General features: G+C 49.1%; 4 protein-coding genes across 4 annotated transcripts; 3 read left to right on the top strand and 1 right to left on the bottom strand.

The window, feature by feature from the left end:
- Positions 1–391: 391 nt before the first annotated feature.
- On the top strand, positions 392–2,482 carry FPOAC1_007277 (uncharacterized protein; the record flags this gene model as incomplete). The annotated part of the gene is made up of 4 exons (XM_044851745.1): positions 392–892; positions 947–1,254; positions 1,309–1,857; positions 2,194–2,482. 4 exons carry the CDS (start codon positions 392–394, stop codon positions 2,480–2,482), a joined length of 1,647 nt encoding a protein of 548 aa, XP_044710457.1.
- Positions 2,483–6,708: 4,226 nt separating this feature from the next.
- Positions 6,709–7,147, bottom strand: FPOAC1_007276 (uncharacterized protein; the record flags this gene model as incomplete). Its single annotated transcript, XM_044851744.1, has 3 exons — positions 6,709–6,750; positions 6,821–6,906; positions 6,970–7,147. 3 exons carry the CDS (start codon positions 7,145–7,147, stop codon positions 6,709–6,711), a joined length of 306 nt encoding a protein of 101 aa, XP_044710456.1.
- Positions 7,148–9,117: 1,970 nt separating this feature from the next.
- FPOAC1_007275 (uncharacterized protein) lies at positions 9,118–9,579 on the top strand (the record flags this gene model as incomplete). Its single annotated transcript, XM_044851743.1, has 1 exon — positions 9,118–9,579. One exon carries the CDS (start codon positions 9,118–9,120, stop codon positions 9,577–9,579), a length of 462 nt encoding a protein of 153 aa, XP_044710455.1.
- Positions 9,580–15,006: 5,427 nt separating this feature from the next.
- Positions 15,007–15,856, top strand: FPOAC1_007274 (uncharacterized protein; the record flags this gene model as incomplete). The annotated part of the gene is made up of 2 exons (XM_044851742.1): positions 15,007–15,578; positions 15,652–15,856. 2 exons carry the CDS (start codon positions 15,007–15,009, stop codon positions 15,854–15,856), a joined length of 777 nt encoding a protein of 258 aa, XP_044710454.1.
- Between the last annotated feature and the right edge of the window lie 5,216 nt (positions 15,857–21,072).

Raw genomic sequence — 21,072 nt, 5'->3', positions numbered from 1 at the left:
TGCGGCACGATTTGGATAAACATAGTACTGTTTCGCGATTGTGTGTCTACAGTCTCCTCACAGTGCTCAGCTTTGTCTATTGGCCGCGGTTCCAAAAATGAAAAAGAATCTGAATCAGTTCGATGAACGTGATTGCCTTGGCGGCTGATTCTTTGCCATCACTCTGGTACAGAGTTTCGCTCAGATCAGTTGTGAAACTACGTGACTGCCCGGATAAGCTCGGATGGCTAGCGGCACGTGATCTCCGAAGGAAAGTCACCCTAACAACGCTAGCTCGCAAGGCAAAGGAACAACAACAACAACTAAACAATCACAACAACGACGCCGCAGATATAGAGTAGACGCTCAACAACACGAGCGCAGTTACTGAGAGGCATCGCCGCGGCCAACAATGACAGACTCTCAGGACTTTGATCAGTGCATCATCGATTGGCTTTTCACAATTCAGGACTCCTTGCCTACTGATCCATCTCCACCTCCAGACCCCAGCTCGAAGAAAGACGCCCTCGAGGACATCTCATATAAGCATCCTGCGAAGCGCCTCTTGTCGCCTCCAATGACAGTCGACGATGGCTCACCTTCTAAACGGCCCCGGCCAGACCCCGATGCAACTCCACGTAGGACGTTACCGTTAAGGCGAGGTGACTCAATATCATTGTCGTCGTCCGGAGTCAGCGACGCAAACTCCGAATCAATGCCTAAACGGGCCCGAACTGCTAGAAGCGGCAACAGCAGCCCAACAAAGAGGGGAATTTCTGCTATGCGTATGGACGGGCTCATCACTCATCCGTCGTTCGATGGCTCAGAGCCACTTCCCGATGCCCTTGATGACATAGTGCAAGACATAAAGCGTGATAGCGGTGGCTTCGATATCATGACTGCTGCAGATAAGGTAAGTAGGCAGACAATTTTAGCATGAGAGTTCTGATATTAACGTTTGGACCAGATCGAGTTTGAAAAAAGAGCGAGTGCAGGCGGGAATCACGTACATTTATTTCAGAAAGCTCTCAAGCCAGATCCGGTGGATAAGTCAGGGGTTAGAGAGGCCTTGGGCAGACTCCCACCTGTGGACGCTCTCGTCGAGATATGGCAAAAGGCCGAGAGGTGCCAAGACAATAGCCATTCTGAAGCAGGTTGGAATTGCGCCGTGCATTATCCTTTGATGGAGTTGGCGCTCAAGTACGCCAATGTCACTACACATGCGACTGCGGACGTTACTGCAAACCAAGAGATCTTGATTGACGTTATTAATGCGTGAGTAACCAGGATTTGGGGATCATGGAGATACTGATATTAACAATGTTACAGCACGACTGCACAGATCTCCCCTATGTATGCTCCAAACACATTAGCCATGCAGCACAAGAAGAGAGTCGACTTTTGTTTCATGGTCGAGCCAATCGAGAAAACCAAAGCAGCAACTTACCTCTCCGACAAATCACTACTCTCACCAAACGATTCCGTCAACCACACAGACTTTGTTCCACTTCGTGCCTGCCCTATCAGCGTGAGCATCGAGACAAAACTCACCGGTGAAGAGTGGCAATCCGCCATGGCACAACAGACTGTATGGCTCTCGGCTCACTGGAACTGCCTCGACCAACTCACAGGCGACTCTAAGGTCGCGCGTGACGAGCTGTGCTTCTTACCGGCGATTATCGTGCAGGGGCATGACTGGACATTCCTGGCCGCAACAAGGGGCGAAATGATCAAGGGGAGGAAGGATAGGCAGACTATAATCTGGAATAAGATAGGCTTCGGGTCGACTACTGGACTGAAGGGGATATGTCAGATCATCAAAGTTCTGCAGAGGCTAGCGCTGTGGTCACAAAGGACGTATTGGCCTTGGTTTAGGAAGTATGCCATGAATAATCTTGAAGGATAGCAGGAGCTGGATTTGACGAATGGCGAGTTGACTAAGGCTCGGTACATACTCTGCCTCCACCGAGTGGCCTTTTACGCATACGAGCCTTTGAGAGGGGTTTAAAGACGTCTATGAATTCGTAGCTATTTAGCTCTGATTATAATTACAATTGCTTACTGGCCCGTGTCACGACGATGAGAGTCAAGGATTTGGTCTTCTGCGGCAGCGAATTTGATTCTCGTGTTGTGCTGAACTCCGCCCTTTGCCAGTGTCAGATGATTGACATCTCTGCCTCTGCGCTGGGGAAAGTGTTGGGAGGAACAAAATAGCCCAGTGACCCTCCAATCTAAGACTGAGGATCTTCTCGGTCACCATCTGCTCATTGAGACGTTCACAACAGAGAGAAGGCTGGTGGAGACTGGTGAGCGCAGACATGCGAAGCGTCACCCATCGCAGCCATCAATCGTCGACTTCAACAACATATCCACCCTTGTATTCAAACGCCGATTTGACGAGTTCAAGGAACTTCTTATTCGATGGATCGTCTATTGCCACATCGCCTTCTTTCAAATCGAGAACCTCTACTTTCGCGAACTCTCCTTCCAAATGCGAGACTAGTGGTTCGCAGATGGATAATAGAGGCCTTTGAGGCACGAAAGGACAGCCTGCGTCAAGAAATGCAAACGGCCCACAGCAATATATCGATATCGTTCGATATATGGACGTCACCGAACTATCAGGCTATCCTTGGATGTGTCGCGCACTTTATCAACAGAAGCGGCAAGAGAAGAACGGTTGTCCTGGCTCTTCGCGAACTAGTTGGCGAACATTCAGGTGAGAATATGGCAGATGTCCTCCTACATATATTTGATGACTACGGGATCAGTGGCCGGATCGGTTATTTCATGGCAGACAATGCAAGTTCTAATGATGCCTGCATCGACCTGGTCCTGAAGGCTCTTTACCCGAACATGAGCAGGAAACATCGCGTACGACGACGCCTTCGGTGTTTTGGCCATATCGTCAATCTCTGCGCCCAGGCGTTTATTATGGGAAAGGATGCTGCGAAGACCTGCAAGGATCTGGACTCTGCGTATAGAGAAGGGGACTACTCACGGATTCGTGAGCTGTGGAAGAAGCGCGGTGCAATTGGGAGGCTCCGTAATATCGTACGATACATTAGAGCTAGCCCTCAACGGCGCCAATTCTTCAGATCAGTACAAATTGGCGGCGATCTGGCTGCATTTGACGGATTGGAGGTAAGCTCCCCTAGTGCGCGTCGCAAGGTAGTCGCGGCGTCCTACACTTCCGGTTTCAGTACTGACGTTGGAGTTTGCTGCAGCTTGTCCAAAGTCAGTCCACGCGCTGGAATTCTTATTTCTTATCAATTGGACGCGCTCTTAATGTCAAAGAACGTATCCAGCTCTTCTGCGATCAATATGAGCCTCCACAAAGCGACAGAGACGTCCTGGACCAACGCCTCAGCCCACGGCAATGGGACGAACTCGGACACCTCCATGACCAACTTGAGACATTCTACGAGGCCACAGTAATGAACGAAGGCAGACAGTGGACTCTTGCGGATCATTTTCAATCGCTGGACTGGCTTATGGACGAAATCCACCTTGCTCGGCGAAAGTTTGAACAGCTCGCTGAAGACGCCCTGCGGAAGCGTGGCCCGAATAGACAGGATAAGCATGACGAATTCGACGACTATAATTGGCTTGCTGCGGCTGCAGAAGTTGCTTGGCAGAAATGCAAGAAGTACTACAACAAGGCCGATAAATCGCCCGCTTACTACACCGCCATATCGTTGAATCCAAGCCTTAAGAACCAATGGTACTATCAGGTTTGGAATGGCAGTGATGACAAGCGTGCCTGGATCCAAGCTGCCGTTGGAGCAGTTAAGGAGCTCTGGGTTGACGAATACAAAGGCAAGTTCGCCCACGGCGCGCCAGTTCCTACCCACGTCTTTAAGAGCCCAGAACCGAAAGAGAAATCGTTTACTTCGGTGAGAAACCACAAGCGTCTCAAACTACGCCACACCGACCCTCATTCAAGCCCCGAACTGCCCTCAACGGATCACTACAATGAGTTTATCACCACTGACGTTATCGGCCTTAATGATAACGAGGAATTCGACCCCATCCAGTACTGGAATGAACGTTACCACTCGCAGACAGACCTAGCTCGTATGGCGCTGGACGTTTTAGCCCTGCCTCCCATGTCGGATGAGTGTAAGCGCCTTTTTAGCAGCGCCAAGCTCCTCCTTACAGATCATCGCTCACGGCTCCGGATGGACGTCATTGAAGCCAGCGAGTGCTTACGAGCTTGGTATGGTCGCTCGGAGCAGAAGGCATTTGAGGACTCTGCCATCGGTTTGATGGAAGGCGAGGCAGGGAGTACAGTTGGGGCGGATGGGCCGGGTGAGGGAGAGTAAGGCGGCGAAGATGATGGAAGCGAGAAGTCGAACATACTGGAGACGCAAGTTACTGTAGAACATGAGCTCTGTAGTTAGGTGGTGTCATAGCCCAAGGACAAGAACAGTTCCACTCCAAGTCTGCTTATTCAGCGGCTCATTGACTGTGGGAGCCCATAGGTTCGCGGTGGCCGCGGATTTAAAATTTCACGGGTACCGTGAAAATGACTAAGCACCGTTACCGTAGCGATTTCCAGCCATTCAGCTGGCGTCGTGCGACGCGACGCGATCATATTCTTGTTTTCACCCTTCTCTAATGTTTTCAGTATCGCCTACAGAGAACGCGACTTTCCCTGAAGACTGTCTCCCTCCAGAACGGAGCTATGAGTCACGAGATGCCCTTCTAAGGTCTATAAATGTGTGGGCGGCTACGAGAGGCTATGCTTTCACCACTGGGAAGTCTACTAGAGGGAAAAGTGGCAGACAAACAGTCACATACGCTTGTGACCCCGCCATTGACTTGCACGGGGTCTTTCACCAGATCCCATGGACTGCCTTGCCTCCACACTCTGAAATCCTTGCAAGAGCAGGGACAAGTTCTTTCACTTGGACACTTCCACCAGCACTGGCGCCTGCAGCGCAAGGGAGCTCCACAACCACTTCTAGAGCCTCGCCAACGAATTGAGTCGACGTTTGCACACTCAAATATCCCTAAACAGAGCACCCGAAGAGAACCTAGTGCATTTTAGAGTGTGGAGATGGCGCGCAAGGCGCCACCTACATGCAGCAGATGCCATATGGTTGGTCATAGCAGGACGGCAAGGGCCTGCCCGATGCGGTTTGGAGAGTTGCTTCAACAAGAAGCTCTAGCCTCAAGACTTTCGCAACCAGTTGAAGTATCGGATGCTGAACCTGAGCCATCCCAAAACCGGCCTTTGGTGGATGCAACCGAGGAAGAATCAGCGCCAATGTTGGCAGATGATTTTCTGGCCGCAGTCCTGGGTGATCTGTCAGAGACTGTGACTGGCGCCTCTCAGCAGCCAGGATCCCCTGTTCATGAACCATCTCCTTCGCCTAGTCCGTCACCGCCATCGCCGCCGCCGAGGTATGACTCGCCACAGGCCATATATGGAAGATATGTCGCCGCAAGGAGTGCGTGGTACGCAGCGCAGCCGGCAGGCAGCCTCAAGACGAATCAACAATATCGCAGGGCGATGAGGCTCCCTCTCAGGTATGATAAGCAGAGTTACGAGTGGTGCCTGGACTACAAACAAATGTCCAAGCGCTGTACCACGTCAACAAGTTCAAGAGAATGGACGAAAGAAGAGATGATGGCATATCTAGACTGGGCTAAGGCTGAGGATGAGCGAATTGAAGCCCAGGTCGCGGAAGAGATAGGAGACAGTCCTTTGGCTAATAGCAGAAGGGGCGTCAAAGACATTTGGAGGAGGATAGAAACGGACAGCAGGGAACAAGAAGCTTTGCATTCAGCTAGCCGTAAGGCAGAAGGAGACTGTATCATTGTTGGCAGTCATGGGTGTTAGACAATCGACCGTGTGGCAAGGCCCATTCTACAGCTGTCACGCCTGTCTATAATTTCAAGTAGCTCTTATGTGAATCAAACACCTGAACCTTCTCATCTCAACAATTATAATTGAAATGTAGTTATTGTACCCACAAGAGACAGTGCTAATAGTCAATCCTTGTATTGCCAATTCTGCAAATACACAGTGCTTAGTCATTTTCGCGGTACCCGTGAAATTTTAAATCCGCGGCCACCGCGAACCTATGGGCTCCCAGCCATCTGACGTAGCGGCTCACGCCGTGAGCCTGGGCCCCAACCCGTGAGCACCCTCATGTATATATACATTCCATTAGCACTAGTTAGTACAGTTAGCCGACCAGCTATCAACAAAACTTCTTTACCTGAATACGCCTTACCCGCACTATTCATTATTAAGAGACGTGACACTTCGCTACCGCTCAGTGACAACGCCCTACGCATCTGCCAACATAAACCTAGTACGGACTAGTTTATCCCTTGGGAATCCGACCGTCACAACAATTGGAAGGCAACAAATACTGAGATAAAGAAGTGCTGTTATATCTCTCTTAGTAGTTAATAGTGCAGGTAAGGCTTGTTGAAGTAAAGACAGTATATTGATAGCTAGGAAGCTAAGTTATAAAAAAAAGTGCTAATAAATGTCTCCTATCCTTTATGTAATGTATGGGATTAGGGAAGTTGTCAAGCAATTAGTGCTAGTTGCTGGGTCTTAGCACTAATTGGAAGTTTTCGAACATTAAGCTCTAAGGAGAAATATGGTGGGGTACACGTGACGTAACAACTGGAGTCGTAACATGTTACGGTTGCAGCTAACCACTAAGCCACAGGGCATAATGGTTGAATAACTTGTTGTTCCAGCGTTTAAGCGCTATCAGGGCTCTGGCAGAGAACACCCAGTCCAAGCTTTAAGAGTATTTTAGTAAATACCTATCCCTTGCTAACATTAGGTTTTTATAGAGAAAGGTTAACTTACAATAGGGATAGTACAGCAACGGGCACGCTTGCCAATACTGGCACAATTGGCCTTGAAGTTATTGATGCTTGTAGGAGTAATAGTAGCTGTTTCAGTAATTAGCCTTTTTCTGATATTCCAATAAAAGATAATTGTTAGTTATTACTTACGGTTGGAACAGTCAACATCAACAATATCACCAACACCAGCACTACAGCACTGAGTCTGGCTATAGAGAGCTCCAGGGCAGGCATCAAAATTGCTTCTGCTGCCGCCGCCACCACCATAACCAGGAGGAGTAGCGAGGACGCTGGCGAAGAAGATAGCGAGAACTGGGAGGAACTTCATTTTAGAGAGGTAGATTTATTGTTTTGGGATGGTAAAATATAATTGAATGAGATTAGAGGGGTTGCAAGATACTGAAAGAAGGAGGTAATGAGAATGAAGAGAACACAAAGATAAAAGAGGAGGTAGAGGCAGTATTTATAAATGTTCTTAGGTCTATCATGGACACGCTGCTCTTATTTTTCTGAGACTAGCTCAAATTCAGTTCAGCTCCCCGCTATTGATTCTTGGCGTCCGGTCAGGACAGGTGCCAGCCAAGTGGCGTCCAATCAAAGACGGAACTGATGGCTTCCAAGGCTCACACAGCACAATTCAGGAATGTCTGAGGCCTGCCTGTTGCTTTGTTATCTGCAAGGGTTGAAAGTATGCAGCCGCTTCCCTTTTCATTAAGCCCAGCGCAGCCATGCAACCAACAATGATATTTAAACGAATCATGATGGGGCTGCTCTGTTCTCAAGAAAATTGAAAGGAGACATTATCGCACACGGATACGCTTCCGTTCGACCGGTGAGGCTGGCATGCCATTTTAAGTTAATGCTGGTTCATCTCTTCGTACCTAAGCCAATGGCCACATGCAGCCGAAGGTCTCATTATGAGAATTGATAGTCTCCCGATGGCTTTATTCTCGAGGGTCATCAGCTGGCTCTTCCATCGAGGTTGGGCTGTGATGGGCCGATAGGGTGATCTCTAAATGACTAAGGCAGCACAATTCACCACTAGGGTTCCAGTTCAATTTTAGTTTAGATGCCTAAAGATCGAGAGTCACGGAGCTGAGGGGTTTTCTGGGTTATGACATATTCCTATAATCCGAAAACAGTTTGCTGTGGACAGGCTGGCGGTCCATTCTGGTGAAACAAAAAGGGGTTGATTGTGTTGTTGTTAGTTCTAAGTTACATGTGTCTGAGAGGAGCACAGCTCCTTGCATAGTATCCACATCCTAGCCACCAGCAGATCGGACCACCTTAGCCACACTGTCTCAACACATTCCATTTCCATCCACGCAGCTTCTCGTAGAATGGATGGAAATAGACGCTAAGAGTGGGCCCGTGGAATCCAGGCCTTAGCGTTGCATTCATCACGTACATGGACATCCTGTTTTCAATAGGTAGTTCTTCTTGAAAAGCCGAAACATACATGACAGTTGAAAGCTGAAAGTTCCGTGTGACTTGGCATCATTGTAATTGGAACATTCAGAGGGTCAGATATGATGGAATGGTGGAGGCAATTGTAACCGCCACTATTTTTTCTGCTTTGAGGGGCATTTTTCCTTGTGGAGATGACTAAAAGGGACGTCGCATGCTTTTCTGAGTCAAGGTCAGCGTTGAAATATGCATGGCGCAAGCTGAAAAACAATCCTTGTAGGATGCCCATGATATGCCGTGAGAGAGAGAGAGAGTTTATTACGCCCGGGAGAACGAATCTTATAGGGCCCTAGCTTATAATTATCCTACCTTTGCGTCAATCCTCATTTGGCAAAAAGCCCATGATATATCCAAATGTCGCTGTGTCCTAGATCGCATCGTCCTTTTCCTCGGCGAAGTCTCGTGGGGTTAGTAAGTCGTGGCAAGTGCGCTTGGACACTTTTTTTATGTTCCCGGTTCCGTGGCGTGGATATGGAATGGATATGGATCCATATGTTGATTTCGTGGTATGGATTAAATACTTGTTCATGGCTGCATAAACACAAGCTTACCGGCAGATACGAGCTTATGGCTGAAGATGATTATTGTGATTGGCCGGTGACAATGAAAATGTTGAACAACTCAACAAGAGCGCCTTTCAATATTCGTCCGAGCGGGATTGAGGTTGGATGTTGAGAAGTGGACGATCTGAATGTAGATGATTTGTATAAATAAGACTGGTGATCTCCTCATTCCAAGACTCACTCAGGCTCAACCACTGGCTCAACTCTCCTGACCACTCTATCAAGAACATCAACACATTTTCATCATACCTTCGCTCCAGCCGCCAATATGAAGTTTTCAACCTACATCGCTCCTCTCATCTCAATTCCTCTGGTCTTCGCCAGCCCCAACCCCAACAACGACCACTACTACCCACCTCCCCCCAAGACCAAGACCGTGACCGCAACAGTCACCCACGCCGTCACCAAGCCCATCTACAAGCCTCCCGTCACAAAGACCGAGACCGTCACCAAGTACGAGACCGAGACCGTGGCAAAGTTTACGTGGAAGCCCCCCATCACCAAGACCGAGACCGTGACAAAGTGGAAGCCCCCCGTCACCAACTATGTCACCAAGACTCAGACCGACACCATCACCAAGTGGAAGCCTCCTGTCACCAAGACTCAGACGGAAACCGAAACCGACACGGTCACCAAGTACAAGTGGAAGTCTGCCATCACCAAGTACAAGACCGAGACTGCTACCAAGACTGTCACCAAGCAGCCTTATCCTACCTACTACAAGCCCTAACCGAGAGGCCGATGATAGTGTTCATTACGCCCGGGAGTGTCACAGCTCGAAGCCAGGCCAGCCTACCCTAGACCCCTAGGTGGGCTGAGATTACGTGGTGATACGTCATCACCTAGATTCTGGATCGACTTCCAGATAGATCCTGAATGTAGCTCTCCGAGCTACGTCTTGTCAATAGAGCCTGACCTGCCTATCCGTAGCTAATAGATCCTGTTCAGCCTGAAATGTTCCCCGTCCACCTGTATACCGAACCTGACCCGTGACATGTAAGACCAATCAAAATGAATAAAACTAACTAACGGTACTTCTCCCTAATACTAATTTATATGATAGTAAAAGTCCCAGCCGTAGCAAATATCTTAGCTTAGGGTTAGCTACATCTCTATGGATTCATCGATGAAAGAGGAAACCCCTGTCGGTATCTAAGGTTTTGATTGGCCAGATAGAGAGACCAGAGCCTCCTTCAGTCAAGGTGGGAGACCTCTGTGGGGCTGGGGGAAGTACCGGCGGCAGCATACTATGCGGGGTAAGCGACATAGCGTCGACAGGGGTAAGGAAATAGTCAAGTGAAAGAGGATTTCATTGAAAGACGCGAAGGTGATTGGCAAGGGAAAAATCTGTCAGCAGCAGAAAAAGAAAGTTCAATAGGAGTGTTGAACGGATCGCGTGCGCCTTGATGTCCTTAATTGTATGTGTATTGTTCAACTTTTTTTCCCCCGCCTTCCTTGGAGAGGGGTCTGCTTATTATGCTTTCCTGAATGGGTCTAGGGTCGCCGACAGCTGACCGATAGGTCACACGATACCCCGTGCGGCCATCCTACTGTTCAACAAGGAGAGACAATTTTTACTAAAAGTGACACCTAAGAAATAATAAAAGAAAATAGGAAAACAGCTAGAAAAAGTTATACAAAAAAAGAAAATGGATAGAAAGAGATAAAAAGATAAACAGCGGTACTGGATAGCGCGATAGAGCTAGCCGGCCCAAAACCCTAGGAACTATTAAGAGGCGATTGAACCGTAATCGTCTAACAAACCGGGTCATCTCGCTTAAAATTTGGACTTGAATCGAGTGAGCTTGGATCGGGTCTCTGCTTGTGTTGAACAGTAGGATGGCCGCACGGGGTATCGTGTGACCTATCGGTCAGCTGTCGGCGACCCTAGACCCATTCAGGAAAGCATAATAAGCAGACCCCTCTCCAAGGAAGGCGGGGGAAAAAAAGTTGAACAATACACATACAATTAAGGACATCAAGGCGCACGCGATCCGTTCAACAGCTTGGCCCAAAATAATCCCAACCCCACACTTGGGGTTGGTTAAATGAAGGTGTTGAATAGTGTCAAAAGGAATCTCATGGAAGTAGCTTGAAAAGGCTATTGTCATCAAAGATGACAGTTGCCACCTATTGCCACAGGCTTAGCAAGCAGCTTCTAGTTGATTCCACATAGCACAGAAAAGACATATAGCTTGCTTTACACCTCAAGTAGCAAGGGGAACGAACAACAATATACAGGGCTGCCGTCAGATCAGATTAACAATCAGATATATCAATCAATTCAATCAATTCAGATCAAATACGGTATTCTAACAGATCAATCAATTCAAACACAAGCATATATGCATCTGATATATCTGATATCTGTAGAAAAGATGGTGACTACCCTAGAACCGTCGGATCATCCTTATGTTCCGCCCCGAAATATCCCCAATATAAATGTTCCGGTCCCGTAGAGTGGGGCACTTCCCCAAGAAGCAATGGTGTTAGAGGACTGAGTCGAGCCGATTGGCTGGTTTTGAACCCCAGGCCGCCCAGGGCTCGGCTGGAGAGCAATCTAAAGGTAGATTAATTGGTTAAGTTACCCCTTTTTCCTACCTCTTGCCCCAGCACGACACAGCCTTAGCCAGAGAAGCCAACACATCCTTCAATGTTTGGAAGCATATATTGGCTATTGGGTTTCAATCTGTCGAAGCTCCTGCTGACTACAACATACAATGTCGGAGACCGCTTTAAAAGGCAGCCTTGCTAGTAGCCCTTCGTCATCGCCGCCACCACCCACATTTTCTCGTCTCGGGTCCCGGTCTAAGGTCATCGCTAAGCAGTATGATGCAGCTTTAGCTTTGGCCTCGACTGCCGATTCATCCGTTGATGACCTTTGCAAGATCATTTGGGGCCAACGACGTTTTGTTATTGGAAGCCTCTTAGACAAGAGGAAAAGTAGGGGCAGGCGAAGCTGGATTGGAAACCATGGCTGGTTCCTAGCAGAGTTGAGGAAAGACAATACGTCCAGTGGGGATATCTGGTGTTGCCGGCTCTGCGATGATAAGGGTGCACCGCGATTTTTTAATGCTCAGTCGACATCATCGGTATCAGCTCATCTTTTCAAGTTCGTGGTACTTCTCATTTCCGGGCTATCACTAACGGTTCTTAGAGCCAGGGTTCAAATCCACGACACATCTGGGCTCAGTGTAGTGGAAACAGGGGTTGCACGTGGCGCAAAAAGATCCGTGTACTCATGCACGGATCGCTATGTGATCCTAAATCCACCAGAAGTGCTAGTGTAGTGTCGTGGATTTGAACCCTGCTTAGAGCTCACGGGATCACCGAGACCTTTGAAGCGGGTTCATCTGGTGACTCTTCAGTTATCGATCTCCAGAGAAATGCATCCAAGAAACGGCCCGCCTCTTCTTCCTTCCTTCTTCCTTCCTTCTTCCTTCCTTCTTCCTCGAGCAAAGATGGCACGGATTAGAGAGCTCTCTGTTGGTTATATCGTTGATTCTAATCTCCCCTTTACTACCTTTGAGAGTACCTATCTGCAGGAGCTGTTCCGTCAGCTGGACTCTGATCTTTATGCTCAGGTGCCCTGGGGTCGAACTACAACCAAGAAAGATCTAGAAGACATACTCGTTTCAAAGAAAGCGGCTGTCAAGGAGGAACTCAATAATACTGTTACCCAGATACATCTTAGCTTCGACCTCTGGACCTCTCCGAACAGGTTAGCTTTTATTTCCATCTTTGGTCACTTTATCGATCGGAGACACTCATATCAAAGCCGGCTGCTGGCTTTCAAGAGGCAGATCGGATCTCACGCCGGCGAAAACATCGCTTACACCATAAGGAACGTGGTCCGTGATTGGGGTATCGATGGTAAGCTCGGGGTCTCGATCTGTGATAATGCGGCCAGTAATGATGTTTGCTTGCGAAACCTCTACACAACTCTCGATGCCTCGATAACTCGAGCGGACACGGAGGCACGAAGGATGCGATGTTTCGGTCATATTCTAAACCTTGTTGCTCAAGCCTTCCTCTACGGCGATGATGCAGCTTCTTTCGAACTTCAGTCTGAGGCTTATGACATGTTAGAGCGGGTTGGAGAAGATCTCGAACACTGGCGAGCCAAGGGTCCAGTTGGGAAGCTTCACAATATTGTCAAGTTCATCCGAGCCTCTCCGCAACGCACCGAAGCTTTCAAAGCACATGCAAGGGAGCAGGAGGAGGTAGACACATATAAGCTTGCAGAAGAATCAACTGCCGAGCTTGAAGTCATACAGAACAACGCTACGAGATGGAACTCGACTTATATGATGATTAAGCGTGCCTTAGTCAAGCAGTCTGAGCTCAACAGCTTCATTCAGGAGTTAGGGCTAGAAGCAGACGCCTCGAAAAGGGTTCCTACAGCTGACATTCTGACATCTGATGACTGGAAGGTCCTCAGGGAAGTTAGTCATATCTTGGAGCCGCTCTGCAATATGACGATGAGAACACAGGGATGGGGTACAAGCGGGGGTCACGGCCGGCTCTGGGAAGTCATGACAGGAATGGAGTTTGTCCTCGAACATCTCGAAGACTGGAGGGTTCTCTACGAGGATCAAACTGCTGATTCGGCTGCAGAAGAAAGGTATACAACCCAGGGAGAGGAAGCTGGACCGGCCATGGGTGTGACATCAACACTTCCGCGGCAACCGACAGTCGGACAAATCCGGGAGCGACCCTCACGGCAGTCACGATTACCATCACGACTTCAAGGATACGAAATTACACCATTGCGCCGCCGTCGCGAAACGGCTCTTCCAGCTCGTCCACCCGCTAGCTCACAGTTTAATGAAGATGCACTTCCTGTACATTCCCGAGAAGACTACCTGCAGGACGATGCTCGTTCGATGAGTAATATTGCCAGTATGGAGGGTCAGGAGCGCGCTAGTATTAGGGCAAGTATAAATAATGCTTGGATTAAGCTGAACGAATACTATACTCTCCTGGGACGATCGCCTCTGTTTGCAGCTTCTGTTGTTCTGAATCCGGATCTTGGCCTCCGGTGGCCGGAGACCAATTGGACTTCCCCAGAACAGCTACAATGGCTTCGAGATGCAAAGGACGGCATCAAAGTCTATTTTGAGCGTTGGTATTCGAGAAATGGCGATGATGTCTCTGAGAGTTCCTTCATCACGCCCTCGTTGACGCCCCGACCTGAGCAAAGTAGGTTTGAGCAGTGGATAAAAAGCCGGCAACCTAAGCTCTCAGCAACAGGCAGTGAACTTGAACGGTATTACAGGCTCGAATCAGAACAGGTAGATGACCCCATTCGTTGGTGGATTGACCATAGCAATGCTTTCCCACGATTGAGTAGGTTTGCACTGGATGTTCTTGCTATTCCGGCCATGTCAACCGACTGCGAGAGGGCATTCAGTCTTGCGAAGCTCACTGTCAGCTCACAGCGACATTCTCTACTTGGATCGAGCATTGAGTCGATCCAGCTACTGAAGAACTGGGTTAGGGGAGGATGTGTTACTCTCGGAGGCCTGTACTCGAGTAACCAGGCCAATTAGAATCCGACGGTAGGGTCATGAGGCCGAGGGAAGCTTCACGTGAGCTAAGATATATCAGATATCAATCAATCAATCAGATCAGATCAGATTCGAATGGTGAACTATCAGTTCAGATCAGATTTGGGTCCCAATCTGATTTGATTAATCTGACGGCAGCCCTGGGCTATGTGGCTGAGTTATATCTGATTATGGGCTAGTGTCTTAAGAGAAGGCTTCAGCCGGATAGGCTGGAGAAGTCAGATGGCCCTGTGCGGAGTCCACGGCTAAGACTAGTGCTTCTTTGATTGGGTGCAGGGAATTTTTGCGTAACTCTTTAAGAGAAACCCACAGTAATTGTCCCCATATGGAAAACTTAGCTAGGCAATTATTCGGTGTGACTGTATCTCGGTATGAATAATTAAATGCCAAGGCGGGTCGGTCTTGTTGTATTCTCCGTACAGCGATTAAGTCCTTGGACGCCGTTTTGCGTGAGGAGTTAAAAGAGTTCCAAGAACCTGCACAAATGCAAATACATTGTACTAAGACAAGAGTCATACTCAAGCTGTCCGTAATACGCACAGCACTTCCCTATTCGATATACTACCTACCCGCAACCTGTTCCAACAATGGCTGACTACAAGCTCGCTGGCAAGGTTATCGCCCTGACTGGCGGTGCATCCGGCATCGGCCTCGCAACTGCCAAATTACTCGCACAGCAGGGCGCCCGTGTGTCCATTTCTGACGTACAGGCCGCAGCTCTCGACTCCGCTAAGGCCATAATCCAGCAGGCTATGCCGGGCGCCGAGGTTCTCACGGCGACCGTCGACGTGCGCGACTACGCCCAGGTCGAGGCCTGGATCACATCTACCGTCGAACAGTTCGGGCGGCTCGACGGCGCGGTCAATCTCGCGGGCGTTATGAGCAAAGACTACTTGCCCAAGCCGATCCAGGAGACAAACTCCGAAGACTGGGACTTTGTCCTAGCCGTCAACCTCACGGGTGTAATGCATAGTATGAAGGCCCAGATGCGCGCCCTAGCGGACGGTGGCGCTATCGTCAATGCATCAAGTCTCGCCGGCCTTACGGCCATACCATATAACGCTGTCTACGGAGCGTCGAAACACGGCGTGATTGGGCTTACACGGTCCGTCGCAAAGGAAGCTGGGTCCAGAGGTATTAGGGTAAACTGCGTCTGCCCGTAAGTCTTAAACACTCCCCTCCCTCAATACATTACTCTCCGTTTTTTAGTAATGCCACTAATTACTCTACAGCGGCGCTATCAAAACCCCGATGCTGGACAACGCGAAGCACCGCGCTGGTAATGCAGCCGAAATATCCGAGGGGCTTAAACAGGTCGCACTGGGCCGCGAGGGCGAGCCAGAGGAGGTTAGCAAGCTCGTGTGTTTCCTACTCAGCGATGGCGCATCATACATCAGCGGCACGAGCATTGTCATTGACGGAGGGTTGCATTGCTAGATGCCGTGTCTCTAGCTACCTGTGGAAATTTACCTTTACTGCTGTCTTGGGACGAGTGAGGTGTGATGAGCAGCCAATAGGAGAGATTGTTTAGGCTGCAGGCAGCTGGGCAGCTGAGAAGAAGGCTGCATATTGGGCTAAGTATAAGGGCAAATATAAGCGGGGCAGAAGTGCTAAGTAATTAGACTTAAATAAAGGGGGCCCTACTGTACCAATTACCACTGGTATTGACATCCAATACAAGTTTTTATGGCCCGTGCACCACTCTTTTGCAACGGCGGTCAATAGGCGGACGGGTACCCGTCCTTCTAAAATTGTACGGGTCCCGTCCTAATTGCCATATTCGGTCTAGCTCTCTCCGCTATCGGATTGCCTTCTGCTGTGTTATTTCAAGTGGTTTTGCTTGAGGTCCCATTAACCAGCTATTTCAACAAACCACTAGCTTGAGGTGAAATAGCCACGACATCTGAGTTCCAAATTTACTCCAAATTCTACTAGAACTAGGGCTGAACTACAATACAACTTTCTTCTTGTTCCGCGGCAGAATACAAGGCTTCTTGTTCATCGATATCCCGCTGAGCCATCTCCCAAAGCTCGCCCATGCCTCTTCTGCTTGTAAACAGTCGTCCATACATGCGTATTGTAGTGTTGTTATATGAGTACAACTGTTGTATAGTTGTACAACACTACTTTTGTTGAAGCTGTACAACACAACCGGACTTCCCAAACAACTGTTGTACAACAATAAAGCGCTTCATATAATTGGTCAAGTTGGTAGTATTAGCTAATCAGATATTGGTTTTAGGGGCCCCATAGGGACACGCCTAGGCGCGCCTCCACTCCTGAACGCGTAGGCGTGCGGATTATGTCAGCCCTCAATTTCGCCCAAACTCCACTGTCGCGGTTTTCACGGGCTGCACCCATTACTGCTTTTGCTCGTCACAACTGTAGTCCCCAGGTGCGGGCTTCATCATGGCCCAAGCGACGTTTCCTGATGATGTGCTCCCGCCAGAGGGTACATACGATTCACGAGAGGCTCTGCTCGCCGCTATCAACAAGTGGGCAGCACCGAGAGGATACGCGTTCATAACTGGAAGATCTTCACGATCAACTAGCGGCAGGCAGATTATCACCTACGCATGCGATCGATGGTGTCGTCCGCCTAGCGTGTCAAAAGATCGCCAGCGTAAGACTACTACGCGAGGAACCAATTGCCGGTTCTCAATTATCGCAAAGGAATCCCTAGATAAGGCGACTTGGTCTTTAAGGCATCGTCCGGACAGCCGGTTTCATTTACACAACCACGAGCCAAGCTGGCACAAATCGGCCCATCCAGTCCATCGGCAGCTCTCCGATGCAGACAAGTCGACAGTCAGCCGCCTTACGAATGCAGGAGTAGCGCCAAAGGATATCAGGACTTATATCCGCCAGAATTCGAACACTATTGCAACGCAGCAAGATATTTATAATCGCATCGCAGATAGCAAACGAGAGCTTTGTGAGGGTCAGAGCACTATACACGCCTTTGCTAACCAACTGGATAAGGACGGGTTCTGGAACCGAATGCGGCTTGATTCGGATGACCGAATCACAGCGGTGTTATTCGCCCATCCAGAGTCATTGGCGTACCTTCAGGCCTACCCAGACCTGCTTTTCCTCGACTGTACATATAAGACAAACAAATACGGGATGCCACTGATTGATATGATTGGCGTCGACGCCTGCCAGCGATCGTTCTGTATAGCCTTTGTATTCCTCAGCGGCGAGACTGAGCAGGACTACCTATGGGCCTTGGACCGGCTCAGGTCCCTGTATGAACTCTGCCATACAAGGCTTCCATCGGTTATCCTAACAGACCGCGATAAGGCTTGTATGAACGCCGCAGAAATCTGCTTTCCATCCTCAATTTCACTCTTGTGCCTATGACATGCGAATAAGGCAGTCCTCCGTTATTGCCAGCCGACATTCGTGCGCCACCAACAAGGATCAGAGGCCTACCAGCAAGGTCTCGCCGATTGGAATGAGTTTTTCAATCACTGGCATTCGATCATGAAGTCACCGGATGAAAAGGAATTTGATCAGCGGGTGCAAGAGCTTGAAAGGCGCTACTTACCACAATACACTGAAGAGGTTGGCTATATCAAGGCCAATTGGCTCGATCCGTACAAGGAAAGGTTAGTGAGGGCAGTGATCGGAATGGTCTGGTATGGTCTGGTATGGGGGGTCAAACCAAACCATACGGGGTCTCATACACGCACATCCGGCTGTGCGTTTAACATCACGTGACTTTGCGCACATCCCGATGTGCAAATAAGATTCGTTATGTAAGCCCGATCCGCGTGTGTGGCGTCGTCTAGGCCCACAGGACCTGTGTGCTCGGGGCACAGCCCCCCCTGACTAAGCATTCATCATTTATGGGCGGCCAATACATGGGCACCTAGGTGCCCAAGTAACCTTGGGCATCCCCCCTAGGGCACGCAATATTATTGGCTCAAAATTCCCCACACTTTGACAAAGCACTAAAGCCTCAGCCGGCCTTCATGACTCGTACGGCAGGTACAACAGCACTAACACCTGAGATTGTGTTAAGACATTTGCTTCATCGACTCAACTACAACACCGTCATTGATACCTGGAGATGATATTGCATTGGAATTAAACGTATCTGGACCAAAGAATATAGTCACTTCCTATCTAATAATCAAGTCGTTTTGCGCGCTGAATTGACATGTGTGCTGTGCTCTTACTCCTCACAGGGCGGCCTTTGGATCAGTTTTCATGCTGTCGACTCTGCAAGGCTCCGTGGACCTATAGAATCGTGTTCACCGCAAAATAATGTGTTCAAGACTTTAATCACCCGTTAACCCACAGTTAGGCTACAGCTGTATCTTTGAGCTCATCCCCCGCCTATCTGTCCAGCAACAGCTCTCCAAAGTAGCCCTAACCGTCCTGTTGTAGGCTATGTATTGGTGCCACGCCTAGTCAGGCGGCGCACCTGGGTGCCCATGTATTGGCCGCCCATAAATGATGAATGCTTAGTCAGGGGGTTGTGCCCCTAGCCTGCTGACGGGGGGGTCTGTGCCCCGAGCACACAGGTCCTGTGCGCCTAGACGACGCCCCGCGTGTGTGAGTGAGCCTCTTCCATCAATGGCCGCTGTAGGAATGACCAACAACCTGCCACAGCTCCGGGCGATAGAGGGTTCAAGGATTCATGTTTGGAGCGTTGATTCGAATGCGTATGTTCAGTGGATATGGCGGGGAACGCAGTGATATTGTAGGACAGCTCAATAAAAGTAGCATTATGTTGTTGGTGCTGCATTGCCAAGCCTACTTGACCCTACATTGGAACTTAACTACACCTTCCTCAAATCAAGCTATTGGACCACCAATCCTACACTCGGAGTTTTACCTTTTCTTTCTCATTCAAACGATACATATCAATCATATTTCCCATTAGATTTGCAAATGTTAGTAAGGGGCGTTCCCACTAGGCTCCTCCTCCCTGCTGTAAAACATCTCTCTCGGCAGCATCCCAGATATGTTGCATCCCTCGCCGCTGTGGAAAAGGCTTCTCTGCCATCTCTTCCCCTACATTCTGTTCAACTCGCTCATTCTCAGCTTTATCCCAGTCGAGATAACTGAACTGCTCCTCCTTAGTCCACTCTCTCGTGCCGGATTTCTCCCTGCAACGCGACCCCATTTGCTTGTAGTTAAGACACCATTGGAGCTCTATCTTGCTATACCGCGCCGGCAACCCCATAGCCTTCCTATATTGCTGATTGGTCCTCAGCCCTCCCCGGGGCACTGTGGCATACCAAGCCTCTCGTGCTTCTTTGTACCGTTGGTAGATAGCACGCGGGTCATCAGCTCGTAACGCAGGAGCCGCAGCTAGTGGTGTAGGTGCTGGAGAAGATACTCTACAAGTTGTTGTGTCCGCTGTTGTGTGCGTTGTTATAACGGCTATAGTCTCAGATATCATAGAGACTCCTGACAGAGATGCCGGGGATGCTGAGCGGGTTATAGAGCGAGTAGTTGTATGTGTTATTGTATGCGTAGTTGTAGATGAGTCATTAGGAGCCTGCACTGTATTTGTTGTTGTAAAGGCTCTTATTGGAGCTTCCACAAGATAGTCATAGCGTAAGGCACATACCTTAGACCTCGATGTATGGCCCACCGTGCCACATTTGGAACACTTTGGTGGCGCCTTTTGGCTTGTTTCTTTCTCAATGGCTTCAAATGCACAAGGCTCACGCTGTGTGCTTGTTGGCGGAAGCTTTGAACTAGCTGCTAGGCGGTTAAACAGCTTATGGGGCTCAATAATAATCCGGGGGGTTCCTGGGCGACGGAGAAGTTAATGTGGATGAATCTGCTCTAGCAGAAGGGGCTCATCGAGCTGTATCAATGGTTGAAGCATGTGGGCACAAGGCAGACCAAGAGTCCTTGCAGTAACTCCCGTACATGCAGGATACTCTCTCAACAGTCGTTGCCGTTGATTATCAAGCTGCCGAAGGGCTTCGTGTGATAGCCACCCACGGATGTTACTATACAGCGGTCCAGATATATCGATTGGTGTGCTGGCCTGCTGCTGAGATTGGACTTCCTCGAGCCGTTTGAGCTGGTTTGATAAAACAAGCTTGATGATATTCCAGGCCCCAAAAAGGTCAACTTGCGAGGTCTTCATGTGAGATTTGATAAGCCGATGGATACCCTCACCCCGTGACGTGACGAATTGCTGAAAGTGACGGTGTTGTTGAACCCAGGCCTTGACAAACCTCTCTTTATAGAGCTCTAGCCAAGTCTCAATGATGTAGCCTACCTCGTTGAGGTGGTCAGGGCTGTATTGTTGCTTGAACTTCTCAAGCCTCTCCATGTAGATATCCTCGGTTGTTGAGGCCACAATCCCATGCCAATGCTTGTAGAACGTATCCCACTTTTCCTGCCCTTGAACATCGTCTTTATCTCGAGTGAATCCAGGCTTGCAATAGCTTGTAACCGCATTATTGATATGCCATAGGCATAGCAACACAGGTGACCCAGGAAAGCAAGAGGGGGAAGAAAGAGCATTCATACAAGCAAGGCACCGATCTGTGAGTATTACAGACGGTAGAGTTATTCCATAATGCTCATATATATGCCGCAACCGTTCAAGAACCCAGATGAAGTCCCTTTCTTCTTCTCCACTGAGAAAGGCAAATGCAATACAAAAGGATCTTTGA

The sequence above is a fragment of the Fusarium poae genome, chromosome 2 (genome assembly GCF_019609905.1).
Source record: "Fusarium poae strain DAOMC 252244 chromosome 2, whole genome shotgun sequence".
Lineage (NCBI taxonomy): Eukaryota > Fungi > Ascomycota > Sordariomycetes > Hypocreales > Nectriaceae > Fusarium > Fusarium poae.
Note: the sequence above shows the minus strand (reverse complement) of the source record. Positions and strands in the feature narration are given on the sequence as shown.